Source organism: Octopus sinensis, linkage group LG4, assembly GCF_006345805.1.
Source record: "Octopus sinensis linkage group LG4, ASM634580v1, whole genome shotgun sequence".
Taxonomy (NCBI): domain Eukaryota; kingdom Metazoa; phylum Mollusca; class Cephalopoda; order Octopoda; family Octopodidae; genus Octopus; species Octopus sinensis.
In genome coordinates, this window is record NC_043000.1 from 32,491,633 (window position 1) to 32,508,540 (window position 16,908).

Here is a 16,908-nt window from a genome sequence, read left to right on the forward strand (position 1 = left end):
TATTGCTATTAGTATTATTAAGGTGGTGAGCTGGCAGAATTGTTAGCATGCTGGATGAAATGCTTAGCTAACTAATGATCAGGTTCAATGATATGTGAAAATTTGCTAAAAACTGTTGGCAAATCATCAAGATGCCCGTTTTTGGTGATGATAAATGGATCTATTTTCGTAACCCTAATAAGAGAAATCAGTGGCTTTGTTCTGGCAAGGCTTTAAAACTTGTCAGACAAAACTGGTTTGAACAGAAGGTCATGTTATGTGTTTGGTAGTGATGGTGGGGTGTTGCACTTTGAGCTTATCCCAGTTGGTCATGTTGTAAATGCTAAACTTTACATTCAGTAACTGCAGCAAGTGTACGATGCTTTGAAAGCCCTCTATCCAGCATTGGTCAATCCAAGATACACTCTCTTACAGCATGATAATGCCTCAGCACACATTGCCAATGTGACCGAGTGCAAACTTGAGGAATATGAGGGGCTTGAAGTGCTGCCTCACCCTGCCTACAGCTCAGACCTTGCACCATCAGATTACCACCTTTTCTGAGCCATGGCTCATTTCCTGCTCAGACAGAGGTCCAACAGTATGCACAAGGTAGAAAACAGGTGCAAGAAGTTTTTTGCCTCAAAATGGTATAAGCAGTGAGCTGACAGAAACGTTAGCATGCCGGGCGAAATGCGTAGCCGTATTTCGTCTGCCGTTACGTTCTGAGTTCAAATTCTGCCGAGGTTGACTTTGCCTTTCATCCTTTCGAGGTCGTTTAAATTAAGTACCAGTTACGCACTGGGGTCGATATAATCAACTTAATCCGTTTGTCTGTCCTTGTTTGTCCTCTCTGTGTTTAGCCCCTTGTGGGTAATAAAGAAATAGGTATAAGCATGGAATCGAGTTTCTGGCACAACATTGGCAATAGGCAATAAAGTATGATGGGGTACATTTTGATGAATAAATGCTTTCCATATGTAATTTGTTTGAACTATTAATTAAAGCTTAAATATGAAAAAAACTTTGGCACAACCTAATATTCTGTAACAAAACAATATTGATCTTTGTACCCACTACACTCACGGAGTGTTTGGCGTTAGGAAGGGCATCCAGCTGTAGAAACACTGCCAGATCAGACTGGAGCCTGGTGCAGCCTCCTGGCTTCCCAGACCCCGGTCGAACCGTCCAACCCATGCTAGCATAGAAAACGGACGTTAAACGATGATGATGATGATGATGATGATAATGATGATGATGATGATGAATCAATCACTTTATTTTTTCAGATATTGGGGCAAGTTTTGACGAATCAAATAATGGAGAAATATGAGACCCTTGGTGTTGTCGGAGAAGGAAGTTATGGGGTCGTACTTAAATGTAAGCATAAAGAAACTAATCAGATTGTTGCAATTAAGAAGTTTCTGGAGAGTGAAGATGATAAAGTGGTAAAGAAGATAGCACGCAGGGAAATCAAGGTATTGAAGGTAAGTGATGTGTGTGTGTGTGTGTGTGTGTGTGTGTGTGTGAATGTGGACATGTGTGTGGATATGTGTGGATTTGTGTGTGTGTGTGTGATTCTTTATCTTTTTTTTATGTTATGCTGACATAGATAATCTTTACTCTTTATACTCTTTTACTCTTTTACTTGTTTCAGTCAGTTGACTGTGGCCATGCTGGAGTACCGCCTTTAGTCGAACAACTTGACCCTGGGACTTATTCTTTGTAAGCCCAGTACTTATTCTATCAGTCTCTTTTGCTGAACCACTAAGTGACGGAGACATAAACACACCAGCATCGGTTGTCAAACAATGCTAGGGGGACAAACACACACACACAAACATACACACATACACACATATATATATATATACATATATATATGACGGGCTTCTTTCAGTTTCCGTCTACCGAATCCACTCACAAGGCTTTGGTCGGCCCGAGGCTATAGTAGAAGACACTTGCCCAAGGTGCCATGCAGTGGGACTGAACCCGGAACCATGTGGTTGGTAAGCAAGCTACTTACCACACAGCCACTCCTGTGCCTGGATCATAAAATAAACCCAAGCATTTCAGAGCAGATATGAGGCTGCCTCTGTGTGGTTATATTGTCAACTTCCATGTAAACCTGTATTTGTATATGAAAGTGTTGTATTTATTTTGTCAACTATTTTATAAATACATATACACAAATAAACTTGCATATCATCCTGTAACTTGATATTGGTCTTTGCATTTATCTGAAGGTCTATATGTAAATGTCAACCAGGTTTCATATTAGCTTACCTGTCTCATTGTTTATATATTTTATTCTTTTCTCTGTATCTACGTATCATTTCATGAGTTTTATTTTCACATATGTACATACGATGAACATATACCCATGTAGAATACACCTAGTTCGGCTCAAAACGTTTAAACTTGAGTGGGTGGAGGAGTAAATGTAATGATAAGGAAGTTAGAAAGGCTGATATACAAAGAATATTTAATACATTAAATGCAAAAAATGCATGTTTAGATACAAAAAGGTCCAGCTTACACAGAATAGAAATGATATCAAAAATTAAAGAGGTTCAAGAAAAGTGTAACAAACCCAACAGCTGTTTCTGGGGGCTCAGTGGTCCAAAATAATGATGGTAAATTGATTCCAACGTTGGATGAAATGAACCTCCATCTTCAGGGAAGAAATCTTACATTTGCGATGTTGACAGTAAGGAAATAAATCTCCTTACTATCAACATCTCAGAACATGTTTGGCCATGGAAAAATAATAATAATAATAATAATAATAATAATAATAATAATAATAATAATAATAATAATAATAATAATAATAATAATAATAATAGCTTGTTCGGTAACAGGTGAGGGATGGCAACAAGAAGGTCATCTGGTCATAGAAAATCTGCCTCAATGAACTCTGTCCGAGCCAAGCAAGCATGGAAGTGTGGACATTAAAATGATGAATATAGTTTCCATTGTCTATATTTGAGGTACTTTCCAGTGCCCCAGAGCCACAGATGTTATACAGAGTGTATTAGCAGTAGTAGAATGGGGGCATGTGTTGTAACAGCTGCTTCACTGTATCCACCATTTGTTGGTGGTTCCCTTCTACATTTGGCAGATAACATCTTTGCTCCACTCAAGTGACAACCCTCCAATCCAATGCTGGTTTTACGAGGTCAGAGTGCGAATCCTACCCCAACCTTTTTTAGTTGCCTTTTATGACAGACATCGGAAATGTTGGGTCTAATTCATTGACAAGCCTGTCTCCCACACAGCAATGTGTATTGAAGAAGGTAAATTAAATGAAACTATCTTGGCATTAGGAAGGGCATCCAGCTGTAGAAACTCTGCCAAATCAAGATTAGAGCCTGGTGCAGCCATCTGGTTTGCCAGCCCTCAGTCAAAATCGTCCACCCATGCTAGCATGGAAAGTGGATGTTAAACGATGATGATGATGATTAAAATAGATTGTTTTTTTTTTTAATTTGTATAATTTCGATATTTATTTATTATTGATCCCTGTGCATTTAATTATGAGTTTAACTAAATGTTTTGTCTTTTTTTCCTCTGGCTTACAGATGCTCCATCATGACCACATTGTGAATTTAATTGAAGTTTTCAAAAGACGGAAAAGGTTTTACTTAGTATTTGAATTCATTGATCACACTATTTTGAATGAAATTGATAAATTTCCTCACGGCATTGATGAGTTGACAGCTCGTAAAATTCTATGGCAAGTTTTAAAAGGAATTGAATTTTTTCATGCACATAATGTAAGCAAAGTTATTTGATGTTTTTTTTTTGTGTGTGTGTGTGTTGTTATTATATGCATTGATTGGGCTAAATACACGGCACAGAAGGGTAGAATGCCAGACATGATGTGATATGAAGGCACAAAGTGAGAGGACAATTTCTTGGTAGGGAACTGACAATAATATCACTTGTAGTGACGTTTATAGAGGATAGATTTAAATACACACACACGCATGCGCGCGCACACACACGCACGCACGCGCGCACACACACACACACACACACCACACACACACACACACACACACACACACAGAAGATGAGATTCTTTCAGTTTCCATCTATCAAATTCACTTACAAGGCTTTGGTTGGCCTCAGGCTACAGGTGTAAGATGCAGGTGTCACTAAGTAGGACCGAAACCAAAACCATGTGGTTTGAAGTGAAATGTTTAATCATACAGCCAAGATGGCACCTCTGTCATTCACTGTTACCAAATAAATAAAGTGAGTCTATTACTATATTATTGAATATTATTAGCAGATTATCTGAGATTATTACCAGATCATTTGGCATGTTCTGTCTGACCCTTTTTCTGCTACCAAATTCTTAGCCATTTATCATTATTAACTTGATCCTTTCTTTGATCTAGATAGTTTAGGAGTTTTATTATCTTCTCCAGACATCTTGACTGCACTTATAACCAGTATCTCTGTCTTTCTTCCTCTCTCTCTCTTTATCACACCAGTAAAATGAAACTAAAATTCCTTTCCTTACCAGCTGTACATCGAACAATGTACTTAATATACATGCAGTTCTCAGTTTGGCACTGCTTAGCAACTGAAGTTGATAACCAACAATGGGTTAATTTACTTTTTTTCTTCTGATGATCTGATGTTCTGCAGTGATTACACCATATTCTATGCAATGATCACTGCATGACATACTAATATCTGCTAGTGAAACATGTGTAAAGATTATGTAATTTATGATGTTATGATAAAAATTTTAAGTGAATTTCTTCTTTTATTCTGTTCTCAGATATACATTCTGTAATTTATTCCAATGTATAATTATACAAAAAAAAAAGAAAAATATCTGAGGATAAATTATATTTAATACCTAATTGCCCATTGAGTATAAATGGATTTACACGGAACTCTGTCTATAGTTAATTGTTATGCCATTTCATTCGAAATAGCAACTTTCAAGGCATACACATGTATATATATGTGTATGAGGTGGTATCAAAAAGGTTCATGGATTAGTTATGTTTAACATCATCTCTTTCAAAATAATCACTTTGCATAGCAATACACTGATCCTAGGATTCTTGCCATTAGACATTCCAAAATACTATTAAATTTCATTCAGTTTTAAAAAAGGTAAAATCAGACAGAACTAATGGGATGACCTGATACATATTTATATATATATATACTCTTTTACTCTTTTACTCTTTTACATGTTTCAGTCATATGACTGCGGCCATGCTGGAGCACCGCCTTTAGTCGAGCAACTCGACCTCGGGACTTATTCTTTGTAAGCCCAGTACTTATTCTATCGGTCTCTTTTACCGAACCGCTAAGTGACGGGGACGTAAACACACCAGCATCGGTTGTCAAGCAATGTTAGGGGCACAAACACAGACACATACATATATATATACATATATACGACAGGCTTCTTTCAGTTTCCGTCTACCAAATCCACTCACAAGGCATTGGTCGGCCCGGGGCTATAGCAGAAGACACTTGCCCAAGATGCCACGCAGTGGGACTGAACCCGGAACCATGTGGCTGGTTAGCAAGCTACTTACCACACAGCCACTCCTGATCTACTTCTCACTCTCTCTTTATATATAATTTTAAGAACCAAGTATCTGTTATTACCAAGTGTTTTGAAATGTAATATTATTGACACTCTAATAAATTAGTTATCTTCCATTCACCATCCATTCATCCAGCCATGTATTGCTTCATCCATCCATTCATCCATCCATCCATCCAGCCAGCCAGCCATCTAGCCAGCCATTTATCTATTCATCTCTTCAGCCATTAGGTTGGACATCTCAGCAAGTTAGATACCTCTGTCCCAATAAGCCTGAGTAATTAGGGTTCACTCTTATAACATAAATGAGTAATTAACACTAATAAGGTCATTAAGGTAGAAAATATACTAAAATGTTTACATTTCAAAATTTTGAACCAAAATACACTCCAAGCAAATATAAAAAAAAAAAATAGATGTAAAAATCAATAAAATCAATTTCCCAAATGTTCTTGTAGATTATTCATCGAGATCTTAAACCAGAAAACATTCTCATCAGCCGAGCCGGCATTGTAAAGGTTTGTGACTTTGGGTTTGCCAGAACCATTGTATCTTCATCTAAAGCCCCTTATACAGGATATGTTGCAACAAGATGGTACCGAGCACCAGAACTTTTAGTTGGGGACACAAAATATGGAAAGTATGCTTTGTCTTCCATGAATAAACTCTTGACTCTCTCTCTCACTCTCTCTATTTTGATATATATATATATATATCATCATCATCATAAAAAGCAGCAGCAGTAGCCACAGCAGCAGCATTTAATGCCTACTTTCTGATGCATGCTTTGGTTGGATGAAATTTGTTTAGATGGATTTTCTATGGCCATTTGTCCTTCTTGTCACTACCCCTCAGGGAATATTTCTCTACAGCTAGACACCACTTGCATGATGGCAGCACCCATTTACAACTGTTGTGCGATGTCAAGGCAACAGAACAATAACATTCACACACATACATTCATGCATACATATATACAGGGTGCTATATATATATCAAAATTATGCAAAAATGAAAATAACACTGACATCTCATTTTAGCAGATATATTTACCAAAATTACATAAAAATATCTTGGAATACCAAAGAGTAAATTTATTCATTAAAATTGCCACTGGCTTCAACCAGGGTCTCCATACAACTTCGGAATCTCCTGCAACTCTTTGTTTAAGTTGGTGAATGCTGTCATAATCCTTGCCTCCAGGTCGTCTTTGGTGTTACAAAGAGTTTTGTTGGTCTCTCACTCAACTGTGCCCCACATGTAATAATCAAAGGGGTTGCAATCTGGGGAGTTAGCTGGCCCGATGTTAGGGGTGATGTGGTCACAGAAATTATCTGACAACCATGAATGGGTTCTCCTACTTGTATGGCATGGTACAGAGTCCTGTTGCTAGCGATAGGGTCTTCCAGCAGCCACCCTCTTGACTCAGGGCAGCACTGCCTCCTCCAGGCACTTGAAGTAGGCCTCTGTGTTGAGTCTGAGGTCATGTAGGAAGATGAACGGAGGCATATCACCATCACTGGTGATTACTCCAAACACCAGGAGGTTGACTGGATGTTTGATTTTTATCACTCTCAGTACATGTCCTTAGATTGCACTGTCTTCAGATTGACACCCAAACACTCTGAAATGTTCATATTGGAGCTTCCGGTGTGAATCCCAAACAGTACAGAATGTCATTTCCAAATTTCTGGCAGGGTGAATTGTGTCATGGTGCTGTTTCTCTCACAGACGGTACCCAACTGACCCTACTATACTGTGTAGTCGATAAAATCAAAAACAAACAATGCACATGTGTGAAATTAAAAATATAAAATGGTGACAATTTACCCATCGCACCCTGTATATATATATATATATATAGGCATCTCTCTCTCTCTCTCTCTCTCTCTCTCTCACTCTCTCTCTCTCTTTCTCTCTCTCTCTCTCAATCTATCTATCTCTCTATATGTATGTACTTTAGGGTTAACCCTACTCTATTTGTTTTTGCCCTCCCCCACTCAAAAAGAAAAACTCTACATTGTATTTGTCCCCTTCTATGTTGACTTGTGTGGCCAATAAAGTTATCGATATGTATGTATGTATGTATGTATGTATGTATATATATATCATCCTCATCATCATCATCATTTAACGTCCGCTTTTCATGCTAGCATGGGTTGGACGATTTGACTGAGGTCTGGCAGAGTTTCTACGGCTGGATGCCCTTCCTAATGCCAATCACTCCGAGAGTGTAATGGGTGCTTTTACGTGCTGCACACCATTTGAGTGTGATTGTTACCACATCGCCTTACTAGCACTTGTGCTGGTGGCACATGAAACATTCGAGCGAGGTCGTCGTCAGTGCCGCTGGACTGGCTCCTGTGCAGGTGGCACGTAAAAAGCACTAAATGGGCATGGCCGTTGACAGTACCACCAAACTGGCCCCCATGCCGGTGGCACGTAAAAGCACCCACTACACTCATGGAGTGGTTGGCGTTAGGAAGGGCATCCAGCTGTAGAAACTATATATACATATCTGCCAGATCAGATATGTATATATATATATATATATATGTATGAATGTATGTATGTATGCATGTATGCATGTTTGCATGTATGTATATGTGCGAATGTTTCTCTTTCATTGCCTTTGCTTTGCATGACAATTGTAAACGTGTGTGTTGCCATCATGAAAGTGGTGTCCAGCCATGGTGAAATATTCCCTGAGGGAAGGTGACAGGAAGGACAGTTGGTCATAGAAAATCCATCTAAATTAATTTCATCCAATCAAAGCAAGCATCAAAAAGTAGGCATTAAAGGCTCAATAAACTTCAAAAGGTGGGCATGAGATGATGATGGTGATGGTTAGAGGTTCTATCATGTTGGAATATTGTGAAGACTGGTTAAAAAGTAGAACCAGCATCTGTGTTTTATCTTGAAGTAAGCGTCACCATTCATGGTATTGATGTCTTCAACAATATAAATAAGAACAATGACTGGAGATTTTCAATGAAATCCTTCAAATAAAGAATTATTTTAGAAAGAATAACCATTGATGTCTCAACTGTATTTGTATCATGAAATGTTAGATTTTTGTATTTTTAAAAGACAACTACATTCTGGACTTTGTCTCATGTGTCTCATTAGAAAAATACAGTGTGTTTATATAACACAGACAGACAGACACACACACACACACACACACACAACAAAAATATGTGGGTGATGTCCTACTTATCTATCATCTGTTTGCATGTGTATTTGTGCATATACATATTTGTGTATGTACATATATATATATATGCATATGTATATGTGTAATATATACATATACATATATATATATATATATAATATATATATATATATATATATATATATATATATATATATAATGGCTGTGTGGTTAGGGAGCTTGCTTCTTAACTACATGGTTTCGGGTTCAGTCCCACTGCGTGGCACTTTGGGTAGGTGTCTTCCACTATAGCCCCGAGCCAACCGAAGCTTTGTGATTGAATTCGGTAGGCGGGAGTTACTGCCGTGTGTGTATGTGCGCGTATAGCTGCTCAGTGCCTCTCCGGAAGAGAGAGAGGGATATATATATATATATCATCATCATCATCATCATCATCATCATCGTTTAACACCCGTTTTCCGCATACATATATACACACACACACATATATATGTATATATATATATACATGCATGTATATATACATACATACATCATCATCATCATCATCATTTAACGTTTGCTTTCCATGCTAGCATGGCTTGGACGATTTGACTGAGGTCTGGCGAACCAGACTCCGATCTGATCTGGCAGAGTTTCTACAGCTGGATGCCCTTCCTAATGCCAACCACTCCAAGAGTGTAGTGGGTGCTTTTATGTGCCACCGGCATGAGGGCCAGTTTGGTGGTATTGGCAATGGCCACATCCAAATGGTGCTTTTACGTGCCACCTGCACAGGAGCCAGTCCAGTGGCACTGGCAACGTCCTAGCTCGAATGTTTCACATGCCACCAGCACAAGTGCTAGTAAGGTGATGCTGTAACGATCACGCTCGAATGGTGTGTTTAACGTGCCATCGGCACGAAGGACAGTTTGTTGCTCAGGCAACGATCTCACTCGTATGGTACTCTTAGCGCTCCACTAGCAATGGATGCTGCTCACCGATATATATAAGGCAAGCTGGTAGAAACGTTAGCACACCGGGCGAAATGCTTAGCAATATTTCGACTGTCTTTACGCTCTGAATTCAAATTCCACTGAGGTCGACTTTGCCTTTCATCAACTGGCCCCACTCCCCCAAAATTTCAGGCCTTGTGCCTAGAGTAGAAAAGAATATATATGTGTGTGTGTGTGTGTGTGGTGTGTGTGTGTGTGTGTGTGTGTGTGTGTGTGTGTGTTGGATCTACAAGAAAATTTAAATAGGGTGTAATGGCAGTCAACCCTTTTTCCACTGACATTATCACCATGAGTGAAAGAAATCTGAAAGTGTTGTGATGTTTATATTTTTCCAAGATTCATAAGCAGCATAAAATGTCACAATTTCAACTGGGAATCAAAATTAGATAATGGTACTCAGATTGCGAAGAACTTGAAGTTACCATTCTTAAATTAATAATGGGTGATATTGGACAAAAATGACTATAGTTATATTTATGTGTGTATGCAGCTTGGCAGTCTTTAATGACATATTTTTTTTACAGAGCTGTTGATATATGGGCTGTTGGTTGTATTGTTGCCGAGATCTTATGTGGAGATCCTCTCTTCCCTGGAGATTCAGATTTAGATCAGATTTACCAAATCATCAGATGTTTAGGTAAGGTTTTCATTCGTATTCTTTTCATTTATTATCATTCAACTCTTTTGCTGGCCCAAATATTCTACTTGTTTTCTGTTCACGTTGGCCAGATCTGGCCTTTCACACTTGTCTTTAAATGCCATTCTAAATAATAGATAATCACATCATTGAGATAATGCAAGATTAATTCAAAACAATTCATTTGTGTCCCTTTATACCTTTAATCTTTCAACTGGCACAAAGTTACCCCTCTCAGTACCACTCCCCACTCCCAGTTGAAGGGGATTTGCTCCTTTTTCTTTTTTTGTATTACAAGGAACTTGCCGATGCTGGTTTGTTTGTTTGTTTGTTTGTTGAGCGAAGTACAATTTGTAAGTGGAACAGTAAATATATGCAAGACTTTTTTCAGGTTTAAAATGTGACATTGTTTCAGTTATCTCCATTCCAATGATGGAGCTTTATATCTTTGTTAGAAACCAGTTCCTTTCTCGAGGGAAGAATTTTGGGAGAAAAAACCCTGCGTCCACATACTCCCTCCACAACACTGATATCAAGAAATCCTCTTGCGAGCATGACCTAGGCATCACTGTCAGCAGTGATTTGCGTTTGACAAAGCATATCTCTAAAATTGTCAAGAAGGCCGAGGGTGTCTTGGCATCACTCAGCAAGACTTTTGTTACCCGCTCTCCAGCCATCTATTTAAAGCTGTATACAGCTATGGTACAACCACACTTGGAATTCACATCATCAGTTTGGAACCCCTATCTTGCTCAGAACATTGACCTCCTGGAATCTGTTCAGAGACGTGCAACCAAATGCATACCCTCCATCAGACACCTGCCGTACTCTGAGCGCCTTGTTTCCCTGGGCATGGATTCAGTGAAGCTCCGGCGCCTGGCGATGGACTTGGTAAACATCCACAAAGTTATCAACCACCTCACCAACAACAACACTGAACACCTTTTTGATCTCCATGTGTCCAACACACGTGGACATGCCTACAAAGTCAGAAAACAGCACAGCTCCCATGACTTTCAGAAACATTTTTTCACGCTCAGAGTTGCTGAAGCATGGAACAAACTGCCTGTGTCAGTTGTTGACTGCCATGACACTGCATCCTTTAAGGCCCTCATGCTTTCCGAAATCCGCCGAAACTACACCTATTTCTTTATTACCCACAAGGGGCTAAACACAGAGGGGACAAACAAGGACAGACATAGGTATTAAGTCGATTACATCGACCCCAGTGCGTAACTGGTACTTAATTTATCGACCCCGAAAGGATGAAAGGCAAAGTCAACCTCGGCGGAATTTGAACTCACAACGTAACGCAGACAAAATACCGCTAAGCATTTTGCCCGGTGTGCTAACGTTTCTGCCAGCTCTCCGAAACTACACCTGATTGTCCCCCTTCCATACTCATACACATATGTGTATGTCATGACTCATGCACTGTTCTTTTCCTGACGCTTGTACATTACCCTATGTACTATACATACACTTTAGATGAGTTGTAGTGCACCTGAGCACAGTACACAATGTTTTATTATTATCATTATTATTATTAAAAGCAAAAGAGAACACGCACACACGCACACATTTATTTATAAATTCTTTATTGCATTTTAGGAGACCTGATTCCTCAACATAAGGCTTTATTTGCCAAGAATCCATCATTTTCTTCTGTAAGAATCCCAGAAGTAAAAGAAAAGAAATCTATCCGAAAGCGCTTCTCAAAGTTTTCTTCTGACGCTGTACTCTTTATTGAGGTAAATATATTCGGTTTCTTGAATTTTTGGAGAAAAATCTTCAAATTAATTCTTCAAAAGGAATTAATCATTAGTGTTTATGTTACAAAGTGTTATCCTAGTCCCTTATAGCAGCACTATAAAGTCAGTACTGTGACAGTCATGTGACAGTCATGGTCAGTAGTAGGAGAGTTGTTGTAGGAGTTCTCAGTTGAAATCAGTGTCAGTTACGTGATATATATGAGTTCAAGGCAGACGTTTGAAAGTGATTGTCTTGCAGAGCTATCGGTAATAGCGTGATTGACGAGTCAAAGATAATGAGAGGTGGGAATAGTGGCAAACATGTTAGGGGTGACAAGAACAGTTACAGTGCCTATAACAAGGTAACAAAGGGAAGAGAGGACAGCACACACGCATAATAAAGCTTTGTAAGAGAGGGACAAAGTCATGCACACTGTCACATACATATATGAAAGGCACACACACATGCACACCCAGTACAGTTGTGCAAACACACACACGTACACACAAACACACACACACACAAACACCCACACAAACACACACATGCAAACACACACACAAATACATACACACAAACACACAAACACACACACAAACACACTCACAAACACATACACACAAATACACACACACACACACACACACACACACACACACACACACACACACGGTCACCCGAATCAATTTTTCAGATAACCACAAGACCCAAGAGCTCAGCCTTGGTTTAAACAAAACAGCCTTGTCTCTTTTTTAGTGACTGCTTTCGATTCTGTAAAGGAGAAAAGTTAAATAAATCCCAAAAGAAAATGTACACATTTATATTTATAATCCATGATGTATTCGGCCATGTATTCGGCCATTAACCTAAAAACCAATTACCACACATTTTACAAAGTTAATTTGTAAGTGGAACAGTAAAAATATGAAAGGCTTTTCAAAAGTTTAGCTTATAACTTTTCACTGTTGCTGTTATTTAAATTCCAGTAAAGGATGCAAGATGACAACAAACCCCACCTTTATTTTTTTTTATTTCTGAGTGAAGGTAAAGTGATGGGGGTATGGCTAAGGTCAAGTGGTCAAGAAGTTCACTTTGTGTGCAGGGTAGTTCCTTGGTTTGCTGTCTACTATTATAGCCTTGGTTGTACCAAAGTCTTCTAACTAGAATGTGGTAAATGGAAACTGTGTCGAAGCCCATCAGTGAAATTGATCTGATTCTGAGAATTTTGAGAAGATTTTCTTACTCCTTCTCCAAGTTTCTTAACAGACTGCACCTTGTTGCAAACGCTGAGATTAGTTTTCCAGTCGGAGCATATCTTCTTCCCATCTTCCCTTTGGTTACTGAGTCTTTGCAAAGTGTCATGAACTTAGCTCCTTCTCCTTTGACAATGTGAATTCTTCCCATAGTTAGAATTGAAATAATAATATAATATAAGGTGGCGAGCTGGCAGAATCGTTAGCACGCTGGGCGAAATGCTTAGCGGTATTTCGTCTGCCGTTACGTTCTGAGTTCAAATTCTGCTGAGGTAGACTTTGCCTTTCATCCTTTCGGGGTCGATAAATTAAGTACCAGTTACACACTGGGGTCGATGTAATCGACTTAATGTCCTTGTTTGTCCCCTCTATGTTTAGCCCCTTGTGGGCAATAAAGAAATAAGAACTGAAATAATAATAAAAAGAAAAAAAAACGGTAAAACTGTGTTTATTCATTTTCAAATTGTTCTTGTAGATTTGAATATCAATATACTTGTAACATATGGTCACTAAAGTAAGCTGGAAGAAATGTCTCCTATATGTAATGTGTTCGAGTTGTAACATAATGTGTGTAGCTAGCATTTTTTTAAAGACAATTCATAGAAAGAATTAATTTTTAGTGATTTCTGAAAGAAGCGTGAATAAAGAATATTCAGAAGACAAGTGTATAAAGCAAAAGCATTGAAATTTATTCAGAAGTGTAATGAGTGTTAGCAAGTGGTAACAAGGATTAATCTTGCATATGAATGGGAATTAAATATATGTGTATGCGAGACAGGGAAAATCGCATGACTTACTATATACACTGAGGTTTATATGAAGCAAAGTGGAAGCTGATATGCATCAAAGGAGTTGCGTGTAGTTGGTAGTGGACGCTGAAAATGTGACATGTCAAAGAGAGTGATGTTGCTTCTATGTCGTCAAATCTGCAAGCTATTTCAAAAAGATATGTCATTCTGCTGGACGGAAATTGCTACTTGTCTTATTACACCTCCTGCTCTGATTGGCTGAAGTCTGCCAAAGCACAACTGACCTAAGCCGCAAACTCAAAATAGATCATTCCTGTCTCACTGCATACTGATTGCTGTTGAATTTCATCATTGAAGAACGTCTCCTTTCGTTCGACAATGTGTGTTCATAACAGATGCAATTTATTGATATTAAGGAATTTTGAGACGCTGCAGTGTTTCTACTTCATGGGGAATCAAAGTTACCCAGGATCAATGAATGTAACAAAGATTACTGACATTTGTTTAAAGAAATCAGCAAACAACTTGTTTCATGATGTATTCTGATGTCTGACAAACAGATAATAATTCATGAAATACATGTAGAACAGTGAAAATCTAAACAAAGCTATATCCATTTATTTTTGATATGCTGTAGCAGATTCAAACATGTCTATCTGACCGCTGCTGATTTTCATCATCAGAAACATCCCCTGCCTTTAGATGATACTCTTTACTCTTTACTCTTTTACTTGTTTCAGTCATTTGACTGTGGCCATGCTGGAGCACCACCTTTAGTCGAGCAAATCGACCCCGGGACTTATTCTTTGTAAGCCCAGTACTTATTCTATCAGTCACTTTTTGCCGAAGCGCTAAGTTACGGGGACGTAAACACACCAGCATCGCTTGTCAATTGATGGTGGGGGGGACAAACACAGACACACAAACATATACACACACATACATATATATATACATATATACGACAGGCTTCTTTCAGTTTCCGTCTACCAAATCCACTCACAAGGCATTGGTCGGCCCGAGGCTATAGCAGAAGACACTTGCCCAAGATGCCACGCAGTGGGACTGAACCCGGAACCATGTGGTTGGTAAGCAAGCTACTTACCACACAGCCACTCCTGCACCTATGATGTACATAAAACACACAATTCATTGACATTTTTGAGGAGACTTTGAGACACCACAGATCAATGAATCTGAACAAGAGTACAGGCTCTTGATTATAGAAATCAATCAACAAATTTAAAAATATTGAATTTCTAAATGTCTCAGAGAGACATGAGCGGTGGTGGGGTGATATAGTGGTTGTATACTGTCAACACAACGTGACAGTCCCATAAAGGGAATCACACCACCGCTATTTAGCCCTAGGAAGCATCAACGCTTCCAGTCGGCTTTGACACATTTCTTGAGTCCTTATATTTGCAAAGGGGAGGCAAGCACCCCCCACCAGCTAGTTGTACTGACCTGGCACTGGCAGCAATAACAACAACTAAAATAAAAATCAAAACTTAATGAGAAACCGACCGAAGGCCCATTTTTCCTTTTTATATATCTCTTAGTACCAACACAGCTCTTTAGTCAGTTTTTTCCCAGTTGGTTAAAGAAGAAAGGCTCATAGCCATTTTCAGATGCTCCAAGACTGGCTGGAGGTTACCTTCAGACCTGAGGCCTGACCAAAATACTTGCAATAGAGTGAACTCTGCCTTAAACACTTGTGGACCAGGTGATGGTTAGAAAGCAGGCAACAAGTTTAATAAAAATTTGCAATAAATCTCTGAATTGTTCTTACCTTAGTAATTAAAATTAGGTTGTTGGTGACTAGGAGATTTCAATGTATAATCTGAGAAAATGGTACAGAACCAATCATGGTGTAAGATGGTACCATCCAGAAGACATGAGTGAGAAAGAGCCATTGTTGAATCAGTCACACGTTATTTTACTTTTTGTATTTTGTTTTAAATAATCTAAACAATGTCTAAATTAATGCAGTATCAACATTTTAAAGTGAAATCTTTTATTGTATTAATTTCAGGAATGTTTAAACTTGGACCCTAACTACAGACCAACATGTACACAATTACTTAAAAAAGGGTTTTTTCAAAAAGACAGTTTTTGTTCAAAATTCCCTCAAGAAATTCGAGCCAAAATACATCGTGAAAAACATAGCAAACATTTACAAAAAGTTCATCATAAGTCAAGCGATATTGTGAAATATGAAGAGAAAAAGAATAAACAGAAAGAAAAAGAAGCAGGAAAGGTGAATCAGTTAAGGAAATATTGTAGTAGATAAGGAGTAGTTGGCATTAGGAAGGGCATCCAGCTGTAGAAATATTGCCTGATCAGATTAGAGCCTGGTGCAGGTCCCCTGGCTTTCCAGACTTCAGTCAAACCGTCCAACCCATGCCATCATGGAAAATGAACGTTAAACGATGATGATAATGATGAGGAAGGTAGAATGATGGAATATAACATACTTTGGGTGACATGGCGGAAAACCAGAATGTATACATTGCAAGCTTTGACTGATATGTGTTTGTGTACGAGCGTGTATGTGTGTACATGTGTGTACGAGGGCATGAGTGAGGAGTTTTTGTATGTACTATGATATGTGTGTGTATGGGATGGAATGCAAGTTATGTATGTGGAAGTGTGTGGAAGATAAATGGGGAGAGAAAAGTGGGGAACAGCAGAGGAAAGGAGAATGAGTGGAAAAAGAGAAATGGAAGCCTGTTACAAGAAGGAGAAATTAAGTACCAGTTATGCATTGAGGAATGT

At 38.6% G+C, this 16,908-nt stretch overlaps 1 protein-coding gene across 1 annotated transcript in view; it reads left to right on the forward strand.

Moving 5' to 3' along the window:
- LOC115210422 (cyclin-dependent kinase-like 4) overlaps positions 1-16,908 on the forward strand; it is a 104,036-nt gene that overhangs the window by 74,678 nt on the left and 12,450 nt on the right. The window contains exons 2-7 of the mRNA XM_036501949.1: positions 1,269-1,466; positions 3,564-3,758; positions 6,025-6,206; positions 10,264-10,376; positions 11,988-12,127; positions 16,166-16,390. Of these exons, the coding sequence (XP_036357842.1) occupies positions 1,299-1,466; positions 3,564-3,758; positions 6,025-6,206; positions 10,264-10,376; positions 11,988-12,127; positions 16,166-16,390 (1,023 nt within the window). The 5' untranslated portion in view covers positions 1,269-1,298. The remainder of the gene's footprint in view (positions 1-1,268; positions 1,467-3,563; positions 3,759-6,024; positions 6,207-10,263; positions 10,377-11,987; positions 12,128-16,165; positions 16,391-16,908) is intronic.